This window comes from Eulemur rufifrons, chromosome 23, assembly GCF_041146395.1.
Source record: "Eulemur rufifrons isolate Redbay chromosome 23, OSU_ERuf_1, whole genome shotgun sequence".
In the NCBI taxonomy this organism is placed as follows: Eukaryota; Metazoa; Chordata; class Mammalia; order Primates; family Lemuridae; genus Eulemur; species Eulemur rufifrons.
This window is the reverse complement of record NC_091005.1, coordinates 846,801-869,003: the sequence shown is the minus strand read 5'-3', so window position 1 is coordinate 869,003 and position 22,203 is coordinate 846,801. Positions and strand designations below refer to the sequence as shown.

General features: G+C 52.8%; 1 protein-coding gene across 3 annotated transcripts in view; it reads right to left on the bottom strand.

The window, feature by feature from the left end:
- KLHDC4 (kelch domain containing 4) overlaps positions 1-20,851 on the bottom strand; it is a 39,825-nt gene extending 18,974 nt beyond the window's left edge. For all 3 annotated transcript variants that reach the window (XM_069497837.1, XM_069497838.1, XM_069497839.1), the window contains exons 1-5: positions 20,711-20,851; positions 17,842-17,933; positions 16,343-16,421; positions 15,434-15,532; positions 11,925-12,061 (exon numbers count right to left, since the gene is read on the bottom strand). In XM_069497837.1, the coding sequence (XP_069353938.1) occupies positions 11,925-12,061; positions 15,434-15,532; positions 16,343-16,421; positions 17,842-17,933; positions 20,711-20,809 (506 nt within the window). In that variant the 5' untranslated portion in view covers positions 20,810-20,851. The remainder of the gene's footprint in view (positions 1-11,924; positions 12,062-15,433; positions 15,533-16,342; positions 16,422-17,841; positions 17,934-20,710) is intronic.
- Between the last annotated feature and the right edge of the window lie 1,352 nt (positions 20,852-22,203).

The following is a 22,203-nucleotide window of genomic DNA, read 5'->3' as shown; positions in this document are numbered from 1 at the left end:
AAAAAAAAAAAGGCAGATTAGTCTACGGTTGACAGTAGCTGCCAGGGCTTGGAGGAGCACAAGGGAACTTTCTGGGGTTCTATGTCCCTATTGTGGTGGTGGTTCCATGGGCATATATACTTGTGGATCTCATCTAACTACATACACCTAAAAGATACACATTTTATTGAATTTTACTGTAATTATACCTCACTAAAACTGATAGGAAAAATGTATGGCAATTATCTGACATTCAGTGTCAGTGGGGGGAAAAAATAGGAAAAAATAAGAAAAAAATGGCAATGAAAAACAACAGAAAAAGTAGTGAATTTAAAACCTTAAGAAAATAGACAAATAATGGAAACAAAACTAAAATCAACCTCCCCAGGAAACAAAGAATTGTAAATAAATGTGGTAGTATTCTACCAATTTGATAAAGACTTAAAAAAATATCATGTCACAGGAAAATGCTCAAAAATAGTAAGTGAAATGGAAGGTCACAAAGCAAATTATTATATAAGGTTCTAAACTGAGGGTTTTCGGTGGTTGTATTGTTGTCTGTCTTCTTTCACACATTCCCCGAGTTTTCACCACTGAGCAGGTATCACTCTCATAACCAGAGAGAAGGACAAAGACAACACAGGGGGGTGGCGGTGTGTGGACATGCTGGGGCCCCAGGTGCCGGGAAGCTCTCAGACAAAGACACACCTGCTACAGGTACGTGGGGCAGCCCCTCAGTGAGGGCTGGCAAAGTTCCTGCGGCTGCTCCACAGGCCCCCGTCCCACGTCCCTCTGCACCTGCCCTCTCAAGAGGCCTGCCCCGCCCCCGCCCCCACCCCCGCAAAGGCCACAACTCCAGACGGCAAAAGACGGTCACAACCTCAATCACAAAATTCAGTACCTATTTATATAATGCATTACTCCATTTACTTTCGTGCACGTTATATAGCTTTCCCCAAAGCCACTCACAGGGTTTACACAAAATTCACACATGGCAGGTACCCTACAAAATACACCAACGTAGAATCTCAAAATTAAAAGGAAGCTTGAGTTACCTAAGACAAACGTCTACTCTTTACAAATTTCAGATGAATAGTTTTTTTTGCTTTTAGCCAAGCTTTATTATGTATGAACTTGACTTCACATACAAAATTAGAATGGCGATTTCACTTAAAATTAACTCACTAAAAAAGTTTAAATATATTACAGGTACACACCATCCAAAATTCCAGAAGGCAGGTATTCACGCAGCAGCCATTACAGGTGCTACTACCCATCCTTGGACAGATACAGCAACAGCATAAAAATACGGACACCCCCAAATCTGCACTTCACCCTCGCCCAGGGCCGCGCTGACCTTCCCGGCACCGGTCCCATTTCAGCTGCCGCGCACGCACCCAGGTGAACGACTCTCACAGCACTGGCCCCAGCTGGGATGCATTCAGTTCTCACTGTTCTTCAAACGCTGGATCATGCTGCACTCTCCACTTCATCAACGTCCCTTTCAGCGTGTCACTCAACGTGACCACCACACCCATCCACCGACAGTCACCCAGAAGCAACCCACGCCTTCCTGTATACACCGCGTGCTAAGGAGCCCACTGGGCAGCGCCTCAATGCTGATTCCTATCGAATCCAACTCACCAAATCCCCCTGGGCCACTAGCAAGGGCGGCTTCTTAGTCCCACCTCCCTCATCCTACGTTTATATGCACCCCACAAGGGAAACTTATTCCACAAAAAAAAACTCCATCTTGCTAGATTCGGTCCACAAAGAAAACTGTGGATGCTGAATCTGTCAACCACTTTACTAGCTCTCCCTCCTAGCGTATCACCCACAAATTCAGTGAGCATATTTTCTTGCCCAAGTTCATGATAAAAAAAAAAAAATACCAAAAGCTGTGAGAAGGCTCAGAAGAGAGGGTCTGGGGCATGCCTGATGGTGCCCCCCGGCAGGTTTAGGCCGACATCTGGAGCTGGGGAGCCCTTGGGGCCAACCACCCCCTGCGGCGTCCGCTCTGCACAGAGGAACGGCCCTCTCCTGCAAGCAGACTCCGCAACACCCACACCCCTCCATGCCAGGTGCGGAGGGGACACGGCCACACGACGTCCTCACTGCACCTCGGGGATCTGAATGAGAAACAAACCCCTTCTGAGAAATTTTCTGGTATTTAACTTTATAAGAACCATCTGCGGAACAGAGTTTCATTCGGCAACTAAACTAGCAAGGCTGCATCCAGTCGACTTCAAACACAGGTGCGGAGGAGAACCTGGGCGCACCAGCGTTTGTCCAGTACCTGGATCCAGGGCTGAGGGTCAGCTGTGCCACCGCTGACGACTCCCCAGAGCCCCGAAGGCCCCAGGCCAAGACCCCTGTCAGCTCCCGGCGTGGGAAGCCTACGGGCTGTCTGTCCTCCGGCTCAGCCAGGCACGAAGGACTCAATTAACTTTTCATGGCAACAGCCAAATACCACTGTTTTGTCACTAAAAAGGGAAAATTTTTTCTATAAAAAGATTCCACATACCTCTTTAGAAAAATAAAGCCACTCAAAAAAGCCCATTTATATTTGAATCTCCGGCAGGCTTTTCAACTGCTGTCACCCCTAAATATGGAGTTTTAAGAAATTAACATGTCCTCCTCAGCCAGAAGTGTATATATGGCATAAAAACACACACGTAACGTTGTGGGAGCCAGTGCTGAGGCCCGTGAGCTGTGTGCAGGACGGTGTTCCAACAGGGCACATGGCCAGTCAGCGTCACCACCAGGCCCCCTCGCACTGGGCCACCGCAGTGACATTTACATAAACCGTGTGTGCATCAAAGAACGCCACATGCTTAGGGCACAGAGAGTTGTGCACTCAGCACACAAACGCTCCCCTGAGTTATTTTAAAGTTCAGACCTTACAAAATCACACACTATACAGCCACACAGTGCTTAACAACAGGAATGTGTTCTGAGAAATGTGTTGTCAGGTGACTATCACTGTGCGAACATCGCAATGTGACTTACGCGACCCTGGACGGGACACCTGGGCCATCCGGCGCAGCCTGTGGCTTCCGGGCTGCAAGCCCGCACAGCAAGTTGCTGTGCTGAACACCGCAGGCAACTGTAACACAGTGTAAGTATTTTTGTATCTAAACACCGAAAAGGTACAGTAAAAGCACATTACTACAGTCATCAGCGGACCATCCTACATACAATCCTTCGCTGAAATGTTACGCAGCTCATGACTGTAGCGGCATCAACACCAAGCAACAGAAAGATTTCTGTCTTAATCCCTGAAACACAAAGTCACAGGGGCCGACCCAACAAGGCACGTGTCCTAACTCAGGCGAGCAGCTCCTCCCCAGAAGAGCTCTCTCCTCCAGGAGGGGGCACAAGACGGCCTGAGTGGAGCCGCGTGCAAGGGCTCCTGCCTCTCACTGAGAAGTGCGTGCCTTTGGCATCCAGCCCGACTTTTCCACGTACTAAATTCATCAAACAACCACCTTGGGGGTTACTGAAGTGTAGGATATAAAATCATACTGCACGCCTTAAGGAGTAGCAGTCTCCAGAATTCTGCCAGCCTATAAAACTAGGTCCTTGTTTCATTTTAACTATCACTACTAATAATAAAACTACCATTTAAGGAGCATTTATTCTACACTACGCATGGTCCTTTTATGTGCATTTATACCTCACAACCACCTCAAGGTGCAGACAGCATCTTTATTCCCACTTCACAGACGAGAAAATCGACACTTACGTGTTGGGAAGCCCACCGAGCCAGCCTGCAGGGCCAGAAGCTGAGCCCAGAAGAAAAAAAAATGTGCTCCACCCATACGATGGAGTATTACTTAGCTACAAAAAAGAAGGAACCACTGATTCATGCTACAACATGATGAGCCTCGAAAACACCACGCTGAGTGACAGCAGCCAGCCACACAAGGCCACGTGTCCTGATTCCAGGTGTGTGAAGTACCTGGGATGGGCGGAGCCAGAGACGAGAGCCAGAGGGCAGCGCTGGGGGAAGGAGCGTGCGGGTGACTCCTAGGGGAGCTGCGGGGTTTGTTCTGGGAGGATGAAAATGCTCTGAATTTACACAGCGGTGTTGGCTGCACAACTCCGTGAATATGCTGAAAACCACGACGTACACATTTTCAAAGGGCGACTTTATGGCGTGTGAATCATGTCTCAAGAAAACTGGTACAAAACACTGATCAGGTGGAGTTCTGGAGAGGCCTGGCCCCCTTGTTAGTGATCTGACAGTCACAGATGACCACCCAGGACGGCACCAGCCCAGAAATAAATGGATAAAGGGGGGCCAAAATCTCTCCCCTGCCCCCACCTGCACCTCCCTCCAGGAGGTAGGGGGGAAATGGGGTTCGCCCTTAGACATGTCGGCTTTTAAAGTTCTGACCAAACTTTAAGTACAGAAACCAGCCGTCTCCCCTGGTCACGGCAGGCCCTCCATAGCCAAACAAGCACATAAGCGCCTTCGCCTGCTCTATTCTGTTACACCCGCAACACCTCTCAGGGGGGTCCCCGCTCCCGGCTCTGCTCTGTATCACAGGACCCCCCCAGCGTGACAAGCACCAGCAGAGGCGGGGGTGGGGGCAAGAGGAAGAGATGCTGCTCCATGGGGGGCCCAGGAGCATCTGCACCCCCCTCCAGCCCCAGAACCTGCAGCAGGGAGACCCCAGGACCCCAGGCCTTGGTTAGCGGCACTGCCCACCCCTCTCGCAGCCCAGCAGCAGGAATGTGGCTTATTCTGTCCCCCTCCACTGCCTTCTTGCCACCAGGTGTGGCCAGTCCCCATCAGTGCCAGGCCCTCGTGGGAGGAGATCTCTGCAAACGCCAGGTGTTGTGCAGACAATCAGACACCTTTCCGTCCACAGCTACTTCTGTTTCCGTGGGAGGGAAAAGGTGAGTCTTTCGGTGCCTGTTCGCTCCTGGCGCCCTCCACGTGCTCCCACCACCTACTGTGCCGTGCGCAACTCCTGCCGCTGGGGTCGAAGTTCCCGCCAACTCACAGACGTGCGTGCACAGTGAAAACAAACACACAAAGATAAAAGTAAAAACAGCGCACAGAATCTGTGCTGCAAACTCAGGGTTGTTTTTTTTTTTTTAAATCAGGGCAGTTTTGCAAGCACCTCCCACTCAAGACCGAGTGCAGGAGATCTGAGCACAGCTGTCAGCGCCAGGCGCTCGCACCGACGTCAGACGAGGCAGCCAACGCCAACCTTCCACTCAAGGTTTGGTCCTGGCGTCAGTAACACTGTGATTTTCCTGTCCTTCTCAAACCATGATGTCAAGTAAACCTGTGCAAGGCCAGGATGCAGAAGACACTAGAGGCCTCATTAAGTGTCCACTTTTGTCAAACGTGTCACAAAACACCCACCAAAATGGCAAAGACAAAGGCACAGGGCACACCACATGCTGTCCGGGACAGAGCGGCTGGGACCTCCCACGCTGCTCCTGGTTACAGAAATCGGCACCACCAGGCTGGGAAACGTTTGGCAGCGCCTGCCGAAGCTGCATGTGCAAACCTCAGGACCTGCACCTGCTCTGCTCGCAGACAGCTGCCCAGCGGGACGCTGACGACAGCACCATGCGTCCTGACTCCAACCGGCACCCCCACTGCCCACCGACAGCCGAGTGCACAGTGACACTGACACGGGGAACATCACCCAATGGCAAACGAGCAGACGATCGTTATAAGCAACATGGATGAGTCTCCCCAGAGTAATATGCAGAGAAAAAAGCCAGATGAGGGCACATATTCCATGAGAGTCCACTGAGATGACGTCCAAAACCAGACAAAAGGAATCCACGCGTGGGAGTGAGTGTGAGGCGCACGGGCTTCTGGGAGGCTGACGCACTCGCAGCTTCGTCTGAGGACAGACGCGCATTTACTTTGTAACATTCATCAAGCTGCAAATGACTGTGTCCTTTTCTTTATACAAAATTTATTTTTTAACAAAAATCAAACAGGCACCTGGGCCCTTTGGGGTGGCCCCAGCCTGCCAGGCACGGGTGGGTGCCAGGGCTGCATCTGGTCCTTGCCGGGGCACCCTCGGTGGCAGGTGGCAGGACGGGGCACAGAGCTGACTCGGGCCTCGTGCTCCCCTCACCTCAGTCTCCAGCATCCAGTGCAATCTGAGCTGTGTAAAGATGGAAACACACAGGCCACAGCCCAGGCAGGTGCGCCCCCCAGAGACCTGCCCGGGCTCACGCGGCCTCCCCACATACGGCGGGGGACCAGTTCTCACCCTGCACCATAGGGCAAGCCCAGCCCCCTCCTGCCGTCCAGTAAGAATCATCTCACAGGGGAGGGGTGGGGGGAGAGCTTGTTAGAATGGGCTGGATGCACTCGTTACATGTTAGAAACCTAATTCAAATCAGAGCATCAGCATCAGAAAGATACATCATCGCTCAGAACGACCAGATGACAGGAGAAATGCGTGCTGCCTCAGTGTGCACTAACTCCCCCAACAGGAGTGAAAAATATTAACTAAAAAATGAACGCACAGTGCAGGGCCAGACCATGGTAACAAACAACTCGGCTTTCTGCACTTTTCAGAGGACGGAGCCCACACCACACAGATGGTCCCAGGCCCAGCAACAAGACCTGGCTGAGCTGTCTTCCCCAGAAATGGTGAAGTCTCATTATTTTTTCTTCCAGATCAATTTAAAAAACCACACAGGAAAAGCAGCCAGCGCCAGTCCTCCCTCAAGGGCAGGCTGTGCAGCAGTGACCAAGTCCAGCCAGGGCACAGCCCCTAACGCGGCCCGACACGGCCAGGCCGACTCTGGTGCCAACCCTCCTGCACGGTCCACAGCCACCCGAGGCCACGTCAACTGAGCCCGTGCTGCGCTCACTGGAGCACGTCCTCCCAGGCAAGCACCTGGTAACGCTGGCATTTTCGAGTCATTAGTAAATTACAAAAGCAATACCTACACTATTTTAATTGTTAAGGAGCTAAGCGGCATTCTCCATGGGTTTTCTTACTTTTTAAAAGGCAACAGCTAAAAGTTTCACATCAGTGGAACAGGATTTAAAAAAAAAAAAAAAAAGCATGTGATCGATTGGCCAGGCAGAGGCTAATCCATCAAACCGGAACGGAGGACTCTGTCCACGGTCTGAGGTCCACAGCCCTCAGGATCAATCCCGAGAGGGCGCAGGGAGCGGTGGGTGTAAAATGCAGGTTCCTGAGCCCCGTCTCAAACCTGCTTTGAAGCAGACTGACGTCTGGCGTGGGGAGGGCAGGAAGACGCGTTCATTCACCTGAGCGCCCCAGGTGCCCGCGGGGCACATGCTCTGTGGTGCCTCCACCCCCGGCTGACGGCTGCTTGCCATGAAAAACCCTCACCGGCCTTCAGCCCGTTCCGAAGTACAGAAGAGGCCAGAAGGAAAACACGGATGCTGCGGGCCAGCCGACCTTAGGGCTGTCAAGGAAGGCAAGAAAACTCACTCTGCAGCCGCAGCCGTGGGGCAGCGTCAGCCCCAGCTATGAAGTGAGGGTGAAGTTCGAGAGTGATTAAGAAAACACCAGAATAACAACGCTATGTGCTGGCAGCTACCAGGAATCAGACCCCCACCCACCGGTGTGGGGGGCTACCTCGTCTTCTGGGAGAACCTTTACATGAGAGGAACAGGCTGTACAAACCACTCGCCCTTGGACGCTGCAGTTCTGCTTCTAGGCCATTTCAAACTTTATCGAACAATAAAAAACCTAACTACACAGAGACATGCGCAATGTTCCTGACCAGGAAGACTGAGAGGTACAAAGATGTCAATTCTCCCCAAGTGCAACTTATAAACAAATGCAATCAAGTCAACAACATCCTGCTGGAATTTTAAAAATAGAATGTGAAAAACTGATGGTAAAGTTCACAAAAAAGCAAACAAAAAACTTTAAGTACAAGAGAAAAACCCTCCAAGCTACCAAAATATACCATAAAGCTACAGTAATTCAAGTGGAGAGGCACTAGAAAAGGTACCAACAACAGATCAATGAATGAAAAGAAAACCTAAAAACCACCCAGACCTTTTCCCGTGCACATGTGCACACATGCCAGGTTCCCTGACCCACTGTGGGCACAGACACGCACACACACGCAAGCAGAGGCACACGCAGACATGCAGGGCTCCTTTAGGCACGTGCTGTTCTGCATCCCGTTCTTTTATGCAGTTTTGCACGTGTATTCTGTAGACAACGGGAGGCAGTTTACAGTTTTGCACGCGTATTCTGTAGACGACGGGAGGCGGTTTGCAGTTTTGCACGTGTATTCTGTAGACGACGCGAGGCGGTTTGCAGTTTTGCACGTGTATTCTGTACACAATGGGAGGCGGTTTGCAGTTTTGCACGTGTATTCTGTACACAATGGGAGGCGGTTTGCAGTTTTGCACGTGTATTCTGTAGACGACGCGAGGCGGTTTGCAGTTTTGCACGTGTATTCTGTACACAATGGGAGGCGGTTTGCAGTTTTGCACGTGTATTCTGTACACAATGGGAGGCGGTTTGCAGTTTTGCACGTGTATTCTGTAGACGACGGGAGGCGGTTTGCAGTTTTGTACGTGTATTCTGTACACAATGGGAGGCAGTTTGCAGTTTTGCATGTGTATTCTGTAGACAATGGGAGGCAGTTTGCAGTTTTGCACGTGTATTCTGTAGACAATGGGAGGCAGTTTGCAGTTTTGCACGTGTATTCTGTAGACAATGGGAGGCAGTTTGCAGTTTTGCACGTGTATTCTGTAGACAATGGGAGGCGGTGCTTCTCTAGGGTATCGTCCTCAATGTACATCTGAGGTCAAGAGACAGGCGGCTAGGGCTCCGATGGAAGGAGGGATGTTGCCACACTGAGCAGGGACGGGGTGGCTCTGCCCTCTGACCTCCCCACCAGCCTCCTGTTACCGCTCTCGAGTTCCCCTCGCCTGAACACGAGCTCTGCTTCACGTGGTCGGTACTTCCTCCCTGCCTGTCACTGTTCTTAACATGCCTTGTGGCGTCACTTCCCACACAAAACCTTCACACCCTACGCGGGCAGGTCTGCCCGTCTCTGTGGCTGCGGGCGAATGTCTGGCTGAGGAAAGCTCTGCTCAGATGAGCCTGGCGCAGTACAGCGTGGACCGCACACAACTGCAACAGGACAAGGGAGGCACGAGGCACGCCACGTCAGCAGTCCCTGCGACAACCCCGGCACGGTGGGTAGAGGACAGGCTGTGGCCACGGGCATGGTCACGGTCAAGGCACCCAACGGGCACCTGGGGTTTGTGAGGGGAGGGCTCTGCACCCCGAGCTGACTAAAGGGCGGAGACAACAAAGAAAGGGAGCCGGACATCTGTCCTCAGACGAGGCCACGTGCATGCCTGTGTCTCCCGGGGGCCTTGCAGCTGAGCGAGGCCCAGACGTGAGGGTCCCACAACCACAAACATGCTGAGCAGCAGGAACACGGAAATTAAGCTGTTCACTAAAAATCTAGCAAACGAAAGGCAAAACCGGGGGCAAGCCTCAATTTCCTGGCCTCCAGGTCTACACTCCACGTAGGCTAGAACTTCCTGAGCAGACAGACACGCCCACGCACCCCTGTGGGGCCGAGGGCTGCCTATGAAGCACACCCACCACACCCCAGCTACCACGGCAGGCGTGGCAGAGCAATGCTCCGCTGGGTCCCCCAGGTTACTGGTCACTAAAGCCGAGCAGAGCCCAGATTCGCCACCAGAGAAAGGGGGCTCCATAAACAGCGCCTCTGACAAGAAAAAAACCGTAAAGCGCGTAGCCCTTCCCCAACCCACCATGTCCCCTACAGACCGGAATGGAGGATTACTAAATTTTATGTTTGCAGCATCCTTCAATAAAAAATGTTTAATAGTTTCTACCACATACCTTTAAAAAGCTCTCCTGTTTTAACTATAATAAGTATTCAAGTAATGAGATGTCTGTTTATCAGAGATAATTCCTAACTGAAGACAGCTGCCTTGAGTGTTGTCTGAGTGCCACCAAGCCTGCCGCCAGGGCTGTGCTGGTGGGTGAGGGGACCATCACCTGCAGCTGCCCCCGAGTGACCAGGCACCAACAACGCTGCATCCTGTTCCCTAGAACAGATTCCCACGATCCGTGTCAGAACCGGCAGAGCCTGGGCCAGGCGCGGTGGCTCACGCCTGTAATCCTAGCACTCTGGGAGGCTGAGGTGGGCGGATCGTTTGAGCTCAGGAGTTCGAGACCAGCCTGAGCAAGAGCGAGACCCCATCTCTACTAAAAATAGAAAGAAATTATATGGACAGCTAAAAATATACATACAAAAAATTAGCCAGGCATGGTGGTGCATGCCTGTAGTCCCAGCTACTCGGGAGGCTGAGACAGGAGGATCGCTTAAGCCCAGGAGTTTGAGGTTGCTGTGAGCTAGGCTGACGCCACAGCACTCACTCTAGCCTGGGCAACAGAATGAGACTCTTGTCTCAAAAAAAAAAAAAAAAAAAAAAAAAGAACTGGCAGAGCCTGGAGGCCATGCGGAAGTGCCCACGACACACACAGCTCAGAGCATCACTGCAGCCGCTCCCCCCAGAAGCGCTACCACCACCGCCGGGCCCCACCGAGCTGCCACCAGGTTCCACAGATTCTTCCATGGAGCCATCACTGTTGCCCACCTGTGAGTTACAGACAAAAGCTACCAAAGCTGATAAAGCGCTATTAAAATATCAATCAATTCGCCAAAGATGAACAAACAAGCAAAAAAATAACAACTGGGTTCTGAAAGGAATAATTAAAGCAAAGCAAATGACACAATGAAGATCATGTGCTGAGTCTAAATACTTTTAAATTAAGGCAGGAATGACTGAGTTTCAACATATATATATAAAACGTAATCAAGTTTTGATAAGAAAACCCTCTCCCGATTGCCGTGCCTACAAGATAATGAGGCTGTCCCAAAGCACGCACGAGACCGGGACCGCAGAAGCGCAGGGACCCACCCTCACCACGGCTTCTTCCTGCTTTAGGACCACTGCCGCGGCCTCTCCCACAGGCGGCCGTGTCCGGCGAGCCGTCTGCCCCTCCTCCAAGGCACGCACGGCAGGTCCGTCACTCGACTGGTGCAACACCCCGGCCGAAAGCCAAGCAGAACAGGCCTCACATCCATGAAAGGCTCATGGTTAAGTGACAGTCCAGTCCCCAGTGCCAGCGGCTCCCACTCCAGTCCAAGTCCCAGCACGTGGGCAGGGTTCTGCACAACCGCCTGCCTCGCTGGAGCGAGGGAGTGTCTGGTTTTCTGCTCTGACAGCGGCAGCTGTGGTTCGCACAGCCCCGGGGCTAAGGCCAGGCCACACGCCAGGAGCACGAAGCTGACAACTCCACTTTCAATCTGTCATTCGAGGTTTATTCTCCTAAATAATTTATATGCAAATATACTACCTGTCTCTCTACACAGAGAGACAGAAGTGCAGCTTCTGACTGCTTGCAGACACCTGTGACAAACACGCAGCAAAAACCACAGCGGACACTTCCAGAAGAGGTGGAAATCCAGCACAACGATGCCGGGCCTGGCTCACTGAAGAGAAACGTAAAAGTTTCCCGTCCTTCCTCTCACGGCTGCGCTGTTCCTACACCAGCTGGACAGAGAAAGCACCCTCCCTCCCTGCTCCACCCCGAGCAAGCGCCAAACCTACCCAGCCTCCGCGGGGTCAACAGACGGCCACTGGGGAGAGTGCGCAGTGACAGACAGCTAAGGTGCTGACAAGAGAGGCCAGTCCCAGCATCACCTTCCACAGCGCCCCTGCAGAGCAGCATGAGCAGCTCCCCCACTGCCCAGAGACCTAGCGAGACGGGGCTCCCGTCTGTGCGGGAGGACTGTGCCCTGTGCTCCTCCCAGCCCGGTATTCTAAGTGCTGACCCTGCCACTCAGAACTCAGCACGCAGGCTCAGAAGAGCCAACCCCGAGCTTGGGCTCCTCGTCCGGCATCTTACTTGACTTGCTCCCAGGTCTTGGTGGCCAGATGCAGGACCCAGAGATCCCTGTAGTGGTAGAACTGCTCTCCGTCGGGAGAGGCAAACTCCCCTCCGAAGACCCACAGCTGTCCGCCACCTTGAGGCACCACCACCGCCTGTCGAGAGAAAGGACAAGGTCAGGGCGCAGCCACACGGCAGAGAGGCCGGCTCCACAGGTGACCAGCGGAGGTGGCACCATCAAGCCCAGCGCTGCGCCGGCCCCACGCTCAGCCTTCCTCTCCTCCTGCCTCTGACGGGAGGGTCCCTGATAAAGGCCGCGTACGGCTCACTGTCCTTCGTCAAAAGTCTAGTAAAGCTTTCGTGTATTCCTAGGCTGCAAAATAAACATCCACTTACATTTGGACAATACATCCCATTAAAATGGACAGTTACTTCAAAAATTAACATCAGTATCTCACAACCTGACAGAGTGTCTTCTTCCCATGGGCATCGTAACAAAGCTGCCCGCCTGCCCCACGAGTCCCTTCCTGGCCGTTAAGTACCATCCACCTAAACTGCCCACAAACAAAATGTCCGCACAGTAGGGAGCACGAGTGCGACACTACTCACGCTTACTTCTAAAAGATTTAAGCAGAACAGAAACGGCAAAGGGAAGCAGAGGCCTCACCGCCCTCCGGGCCAACGCGGTAGCAGCTCTCGCTGTCCTCAGCCAGCCAGCAGAAGCCGGCAGAGAGCGCAGCCCCGACCCGCAGCTGCCCACCACCCAACCCAGAACGCCAAGTCAGAAACAAGGGTGTCCCTAATCAGTCAGCAGATTGCGCCAAGCTCCAGGCAGGGGTCCCTCGCGGCCCACTCCCTCTCAGGCCCCCAGGAGCCGTGGGCGGCAGAGTCTCTGGGAGACGGCACGTGCCTGCCCAGGAAAGAAGATAGACTGTCCTAAGTTAACGAGGTACATTACAAACCTTAGAGCAACCACAACAAAACAAAGAAAAAAGAGAGATTGCTAATATGCCAACAAAGAAATAAAAATGGGATATTAAAATCCAAAGGAAGGCAGGGAAAAAAAGAGAAAAATGCAGTACAGTTGGGACAAACAGAGCAATATCAAAAACATTACTGATGGCCGTATCAATGATCACATTAAACACAGGGGAATAACACCAATTCAAAAGCAGAGACTGCCAAAATAGATAGAAACAAGACTCAACCACAGCACCGCTTACAAGAAATGCATTTTAAATACAAAGACACTGGTGGGTTAGGAGGAAAAGACATACCACATAAACATTGTAAACATTAATCCTGAGAAACCGGGGTGGCCACGCTAACAGCAGACAAAGCAAACTTGAGAACAAGGAAGGTTACCAGGGTGGCGCCAGTAGGGTCTGGAAAACCTGAACGCCGCCATCACCCACCCTAACCCAGTGAAGACACACGGCAGCCGGCAAACGCACACTGTTTTCAAACCCACAGAACGTGCACCAGGACAGAGCACGTCAGGCTGTAACTGTCAAACTCGAAAGGACTAGATTAGAAATGAACAACAAAGATATTTGGAAAATCCCCAAGTATCCTCATGAACACGCCGAGGCCGACAGGAACACCGTTGTCATTTTTTTTTTAACCATCTTGATCTTTTCTCTCTTTTACTCTTTCTTGTGAGAACATGCATTTCATTTCAGGTGAGTATGACTTAGTTACCACTTTGAGGAAAACAAACCACCCAGTGAACTGAGAGTCCCTCACACGGTCGCGTCCTCCTCCCCCACCCCCCAGGGCCCTGCTGGCAGCCAGCGCCCGTGTCCCCAGCAGGCCACGCACCGTCCACGGCACAGGCTCCCCGTCCTCCCGGGACACGAGGCGCTGACAGAACACTGCCGAAGCCCATTCAGGCCGCTCCGTCTCACAGGCAAGAGGAAGTAGGACCCTCTGCGTCACTGGACTGCACTCTTTTCAAGAAAGCCATCCAAACTCTCAAATTACACACTAAAATTTCACTCCTCCAAAATCCAGGATCGTTCTTCCTCTTCTCCCTTTGCCCGACTGACTACAGGGCAGATAAAGAACGTGACTTCCAGTGTTGTGCTCATTAAACCAGTCCACAGTGAAGAAGCCCGCTGTGTCCCAGAGCTGCACGCAGTAGGGTCTGAACTGCAATGACCTACAGGCAAAAGACTTTGCACCAATCTGTGTCACACCTCTCTGGTTCACTGTGAGAGGCGTCGTGTAAACAGCAGGGCAACCCCGACTGCGTGGAGATCGTCGCCCAGACTAGACCAGCACCCACAGAGTGAGCGCGGCCCAGCACCCTCTGGAATAACTGAAGTGAACACCGCAAAAGGCTGTCCTGATGTGATTTTTCAAGAATTCCGTTAGTAACAGCGATTAAAACAGATAAGAAAACGAACACAAGAGCAGCCCCAGAGCCTGCCTGGCGGAGGCGCAGGGAAGAATCGCGATGCTGACACCACACCAAGACACCAGCCCCCGCCGGGCCCCGCGAGCCTGAGGTATCGGGAGAGCCACAGATGGTGGGCACTCACTGCGGGACGGGGTCCGGCCCTCAGCCTGCAGCCCCGAGACAGACTGCCCCTTCCCCAGAACCAGAGCGGGTTCTGGTGGACAGACTCAAACTTACTAACATTTATTTACTTATTAAAATCCAAGACTGGGTTTTTAAACCAGAAAGTAAGTGAATTCCATCTTGCATCAGATGCGCCCGTCCACACCCGTGGGCCTGCCTCTGGTGGGGCAGGTGGGCTCCCCTCTCAAGCCCCACTTCAGATCAGTCGCTGCTTCTAAGCAAAGAATCGGAAAGAGGGGAGCACAGCGCAGCGCAGCGGAGGACAGTTTCATCCACGCTGCGCTGGTCTGATACAGAGATCCTTCTCCACGCGGGAAAGGCAGGCACTCGTTCAAACTGTATTTTGAGCGAGCCCAACTACTGCAAGCAGAGAGTCACAACAACGAACAGGACAGACGCCCATCTCCGCGGAGCTTGCGGAGTATGCAAAACCAGGGATGCTTCCCTGCTGGGAACACAACGCTTTGACGATGCTTTCTTTCCTTGGGAGAGACACCAGGCAACAACGGGCCAACGTGGTGCTGCTGCTCCACTATCCCAGCTGCGGCGTGTTTCACTCTAAAGCAGCTATCTGCCTTCCACCACTTACACCTGCCCTGAACACCTCCTCTCATTTTCACCGGCTAGTCCTTATCTCGGGCGGAGGGTCCTCCCACCCACGTGGGGAGCGAGCACTGGGCCAAGGGGCTGTTCCGTGGCCGTGCTGGGTGCGACACTAGAGTTTTCACACGGAGCGTGACGTGCCACCTGCACACCACCTGGGCAGCAGGCATTTCACAGGGAAGAAATGCAAGTGCGAAGCCTCATAAGGAGCCCCAGGGAGAAAACGGCAGGTCCGGGCCCAGCCTCTCTGCGGCAGGCGACCTGTCACTCGTAAACCCTGAAAGTGTCTGTGTGACTCTCACACGGGAACAGCAAGGCCGACAGCCAGCACTGGCGTTACCTGGTGGGCGCAGCGCCTTGGGGGTGGATTGGGGATGTCGACTTTGGACCAGCTGTCCTTTCTGATGTTGTAGATATAGAGCTCGTTATACAAAAAAGTCTGCAGGAAGGAAGAGGAATTTCAGTGTCATAAACTGTATGTTTCCAGGCAGGGGACAGCAAGTTTCAACAATGATCTCAATCATTAGAATTCCCTGGGAAACTTGAATCCTAAAGCAATATAAATTGTAGCAATGCAGGGAGGCCACAAGGCTGGTCCCCTGGGATCCTTTGGGATGACAATATGATAAAAAAGACCAACTGTCCACGTGCCAGTAATCACTGTAATGCTAAGATCTGTCATTCTCCTAACTCAAGCCCAGTTGTCACGTGCATGAAATTCCGAGAGGAAGACGGACAAGCAAGCCGTCTGACAGACAGGGCTCCTCGCAGGCTGCAGGGACGGGAGCTCACACTTTTCAGCTGTTTCATAGGCAACTCTGAAACACAGGTCCTTCTGGCCTGTGCAAAAATAAAAGCCAGCCCTAAAATTTATCACACTTTCCTGTCCAGGACAACTCTGAAAGCCGTGGTGTGAAATGCAAAAGCCCGTGGAGGGGAGGACAGCACGCACGATTGACCCCAGCAGGCGGTGACAGGAGCAGCTGTGCGGTGGGACACAGGCGCGGCTGTGAGTTAAGGACACGAGGACCCCCTGCACGACTGAGGTACACAGTCGCTCCAGCGCCTAGACCACCCTGGTGACCCGTGAAGGACACCACCACACACCAGGCCCCCTGGGTCAGGAGCAAGATACAGGAGCGGGAGTAAAGGGACCAATTCGGATTTGATGTCACTGCTGTAAGTTCATTTTACTCCAAATCATGCCCATGATAATGTGGGAGGAAAAGAAAAAATATATATACTTTACTTTTTGGCCATTGAAATATTCACCTCCGAAAAGGATTAATTCATCTTTCTCAGGATGCGCAGAGAGGGAGGCATTTAACCTACAAGAGACATAAAGAGAAAGTCAACACAAAGTCACAGCCTGGGTGCCCATCTGACAGCTGGTCCCTTTCCTTGTCACCAGGGACCAGACGTTTCTGAACCTCCACTCAAGAGGAGCCCCGCATCGAGGAAGGAAGCAAAGGTGCCCCTTTAAAACCCACCTTTTGGCCCTGTGCCAATGCCCAGGGCCACGCTTCCGGGGAGCCCAGATCTGGGCTCTTACGCAGCATCTGGCTTGTAAAAGTCATTGGGCAATAATAACAAGTCTAGATACTTCTACTCATACATCAAATTTCCCAGAATTGTCCTATTTTAAGGGTCTATCCTCTTACATCACAACCAGAACTGTTCTAAGAAGTCCTGTACTTACTATTTCAATATACATTCCAGGTACCTTCCGGCTAGAAAATGTAAGTAACCTCCTAATTATTTCCCACTTGGGGACAAAAGAATGACTACAAGGAAGAACATCTGACGATTTCGGTTGAAGGCAGTCCCAGACACAGTGGCTGCCGGGGCCAGCCACCAGAAAACACCCTCTTTCAAAGTCCTCTCCGACGCTGCTCCCAAGGTGTGTTCCGTGACACCAACTCCAAAAAATGCTTCTCAAAGGAGAAACAGGTTTCACAGCCAAATAAGCTTGGGAAATCTGAAAACCCTATTTTTCTCTCGGGGATTTACTGTGCATAGAAACGTATCAAGCGCTGAGAAATCCCACAGGGAGGAAACCAGCATTAGAGCAGCGACGCCACTGTGGGAACAGGCGGGCAGGTCCTCAAAGGCCGAGCGCAGAACCACCACGTGACCCAGCAACTCACCTCCCAGGTCTGCACTCAGACACCTGGATGGCAATGTCACAACTGCACTGTTACCCTGGATGGCAACATCACAACCGCACTGTTACAACAGCCAGGGGCAGAGACCACCCAAGCGTCCACCAACAGATGAGCGGACAAACAAAATATGGCACATCCACAAAATGGAGCATTACTCAGTCTCGAGGAGGAATGAAGTTCTGACACGGGCTGCAACTCGGATGAATCTTTTTTTTTTTTTTTTGAGACACAGTCTCACTCTGTTGCCCTGGCTAGAATGCCGTGGCATCAGCCTAGCTCACAGCAACCTCAAACTCCTGGGCTCACGTGATCCTCCTGCCTCAGCCTCCCAAGTGGCTGGGACTACAAATGTGCGCACAACACCTGGCAGATTTTTCTATTTTTAGTAGAGACAAGTCTTGCTCTTGCTCAGGCTGATCTCAAAACTCCTGACTTCAAGCAATCCTCCCACCTTGGCCTTCCAGTGCTGGGATTACAGGTGTGAGCCACCTCGCCCGGCCCACAGTGTCAACTTAAAGCAGTTTTCTGATTTACAGAAGGGAACAGTCCAACACCACGATGCAGAGAACCCTGGCTTGCTTACCGTGGTGAAGGTGGGGAGCACGGGGTTTCCACAATCTGAGTCTTTCTGGCGTCGAGCGTCTGGAAATGGGCTATGAGAGCTTCCAGGTCTTCCTAAGGGCAGACAAGCGGGCACACGTGAGCTGGCTCTAAACCTGTCAGCTTTTCTCCTCTGCCAGCGTGATCTGACTGGGGTTCCACCCAATCTGTGCATCACAACCATTCCGCCTGTGTGTGAAATGCACAGAATTTGGCATATTAAATATGCCAAATTAAAAACATTTAGAGCTTGACCACAACGGCCGTTGGCTTACAAATGTAGATGTGTGCACTACCAAGGACTGTCTCATTCCAAAGCCCTCACACTCCCCCCGAAGGGCCTTGTTTCGACACGGCCACCCTGACTTCACTGCAAACACCTGACACCCCTCGTAAACTCAGGCGTGGGCCGTCCTACCTTCCTCACTGTCTGCACAGCAGGGTCTGATGCTTCTCTTGCTCATTTATTGCCTATTTCCTCTACCTCTCCCCCACCAACATAGTAAGACATTAGTCCACAAGAGCAAGATTCGTGTCGGGCTAGAAAAGCATCTGCACAGCGGGGGCTTAGCAAATGCCAGCTGCCGTCTATCTGCACAAGGAGGTCTCTGTTTCTACAACTGTACAAGCAGCCTTAAAAGTTAATGGGGCTGGTGTGGTGGCTCATGCCTGTAACCCCAGCACTTTAGGAGGCCAAGGTGAGAGAATCCCTAGAGCCCAGGAGTACGAGACCAGCCTGGGCAACAAAGCAAGACCCATCTCTACAAAAATAAGCCATGTATTGTGGCGCACACCACTGTAGTCCCAGCTACTTGGGCAGCTGAGGCAGGAGGATCACTTGAGGCCAGAAGTTGGAGGCTGCAGTGAGCTACGATACCACCACCATACTCCAGCCTGTGCTAGAGTGAGACTCCGTCGCAAAAAATAAAAAGACGTTAAGGTGCTGAGTTGCTGGCACAGAGAGACAGCTCTGGGACCAAGTGTTCCTACCTCAGTCCAATGCCCGGCTCCCTGCGTTTACCAGACAGCCCCGCCTCCAGCGATGCCTGGCCTGTATGCCATGTGGAAAGTTCTCTTCTATCCCTAATCTCTTCTCTGAACTCTCACTGCCCTCACCTTGCTCAAACTGAGACCTGGGATCAGTCCTCCTTCCCTTCCTCCCTTTCTCCTTCTCCTTCTCCCCCGCCCCACACACCACAGCCCATGTTCCCTCGTAGCACACTCTGCAGGGCCTGAAGACAGGTTAGGATCTTCCTGCACCTCCAGACCTTTTTCCCTCCCTTAAGCCCACCTCTCCAACCTCACCTCCCGCCCCAACCCTCACCCCCCATGCTGCACGGGGTCCTCTCCCTTCCTTTAATGAACACAGCACATTCGTAACCTTAGAATGTTAGAGCCTAAGGAGAGTCTAGGGAAAGTCCAACCCCATTATCTGACAGATGAGGCAGTGGACAGATGAATGACTTAGGAAGAAAAGGGGCAAAGGGATGTGGTCAGGAGCTCCATCCTGGAGATGTCTGGTCAAGCCCCCGTTCCACACCACTTCGTGGCTACGTGACCCTGAGGTGTGTAACCTGCTGGTCCCTGACTTTCTGACTGTCATAACGGGATGCCAGTGCTACCTGACTGGTAGGCTGCGAGGATTAAAGCCCAGGCAGCGCAGTGCCTGGCACACGGCACACTCTCAATAGATACTGGCCATTAAAACTGCCCCGGGGTAGGGAGCCCGTGAGCAGCAGTCAACAGAAAGCAGAATCCACTCAACCCCAAGCTGATCCACCTGCAGATCCTAGGATGGGGTGGGACGGAGGGGGAAATACTACCGTGGTGGTCACCATCACCTGTTACAGTGTAACAGAGGGAACACGTGGAAAAGGGTAAAATGTTTTGCGAGTTGTCTCTTTAAAACATCCCCTACTCTTTTTGGGAATTAAAACCTGCATCCCTGCCCAAGGCCAGTAATCAGAGGGGCAGAGGAGTGTCCTGTGTTCTTTGTACCACAGAAGGCTCCGGGGAACTTTCCCAGCAGAGGTCACCAGATCCGAGATCCTCTTCCTGGGAGATGGAGTCAGAGACAGGGTCACAGAGCCATCAACTATATTTAAGCAGCAATAGCCCCAAGCTGAAAACTCCCTTTAAAAGTTCTGTATTTCTGCTTATAGTTACGACTATGGTACTTTAAGACACGGGTCTGCCCATACTCCTCATTTGCCAGCAAATTAATAAACTCCCCTTTCCTTAACCTCAAACCACTTGTCCTCGTTCTTCTGATGCGGCCTGGGGACAAGTGCCCAACTTTCGGTAACTACGGAATACGCGGCAGTTCCAGCGGCTGCTTCACTCACTGAACAGCACGCGATGCGCACTCCTCAGGGATTCTGTGACGATTATTTGCCCTCTTTTGAAAAATGAGAAGAGTAAGGCTCAGAAAAGTTAAGGGCCTTACTCCCAAATAGCACATCTTGCCGAGGAGGGCCCGGCCATCCCCAAGGCCTTCTACGCTAACCCTCGGCCTCTTCCCGCCACCCTGCTTCTACCCGAGGGACAAGGCAGAGAAGAAACGCCCAGGACACCACACGAAACAAAGCAAGCGCGTCCAAAGCGGCAGCTCCCTTGCTCTCCGAGGGCCCGGCGGGCACACGAAGCAGCCCGGGAGGAGGCGGGCCAGGTTCGGGCTCTGCCCGAGCAGGGCGCCGGCCGCACCCGCGGCTTCAAGCTCTCCCGCGGAGCCGGCGCTGACCACCGCTAACGCGGGGACCCGCCGCCCCGGAGGGCGCAGGGACTCGGCCAGGCAGCACGGCGGGGCGTCGGCACGCGGACCCCCGTCTGTCCCGCCCGCGGGCCCCGCTCACCTCCTCCTTCCGCGAGCGCTTGGACACCTTCTTCTCCATCTTGGCGGCCGTCTTCTCCGCCCCGCGACCCTTCTTCTCCTTCTTGCCCTTCTTGCCCATCGCGCCGGCCCGCGTGGATACACCGGAGAAACCGGGAGCAACGCGCGCCAGTCGCCCGGAAGCAGGTGCTCGCGGGGAGGGCGCGGCGCGCAGAAAAAAGCGTCACTTCCGGCCTGGACCGGAGCCATTTCCGGCGGAAGTGCTGGCGGGGCTGGAGGGGCTGGCGGGGCTCTCCGTCTTGTTTTCGTGCTGGGTCTTTTCCAGCCGGCTCGGGGGCGTCCGGCTTCGGCTCCGGCTCACGTCCGAGGGGAAGCGGACCGGGCCGGCCTCACGCCCCGCGCCTGGCAGACGCGGCGCTTTTGCCGGCGGCGCAGCCCTCGGTGGAGCCGCCTGATGGGTGGCTCGGCGCGCTCGCCGCGTTCCCTTCCACCTTGGAGTCTGTCAAATGCACGCTGTCCCCGCCCGATCCGTTTGCAGCGTCCCAGAGACTGTTGGGTGCTCGGGGTGTTGTGCCGCGCAGGAAGCCACGGTTACTGCGTTCTGCCTGCCGTGTGGCTTTCAGATGTCCTGAGGCCGAGAACACGTGTTTCTCAGTCGGCAGGCTCGGGCGGTGGTGACGCCTCCGAGAGTGGTCAGTTTCCCAGGCCTGAGAAAGAAAGATGGGTAAGACCCAGCTCCTGCTAGGAAACCGCATCTTAGGTTTTGCCGCAAATAATGTAATAAATGGCCAAATCATTTGTAGAACACGGAGTTTTATGATTTGAAAGAGCGGCGTGAAAACGCTGATGACTAAAAAGATGTCATCTTTGGACTTGTAATCAAGGAAATAAGGGAAATAAAGAACAAGGAAAGAGCTGGGTGTGGTGGTTCACGCCTGTAATCCTAGCACTCTGGGAGGCTGAGGTGGGAGGATCGCTTGAGCCCAGGAGTTTGATACTGGCCTGTGGAGAGCTACTAAAAATAGAAAAAAAAAAAAAAAAAAAAGCCAGACATGGAGGCACACACCTATAGTCCGAGCTACTGAGGAGGCGGAGGCAGGAGAATCGCTTGAGCCCTGGAGTTTGAGAGTTACGGTGAGCTACCATGACACCACTACACTTTACCCAGGGCAACAGAGCAAGACTCTATCTCCAAAAAAAAAAAAAAGTACACACACGCACACATACACACAAAGGAAAGCAAAAATTCAGCAAAGGAAAAGCATCCATCAGGAAATAATCTAGTTTCTTACTTTGTGTGTGAACTGCCAAAGGACTCAGCCTTCAAGAAGTCCACTTAGGTCCAACCAATTACTGGTCACTGAGCAGCCAAGGAGGAATGATTTTCCAACCAACGCCAAGCCGTGTCCATAAACCTAGCTGTTTAAGAGGAAAAACGAAATTTGGGGAAACAAAGGGAAGAGAAGGTAGAACTGGATTAAGGCTGCCTCGATCTCCACCTCCAGCACTGCTTGG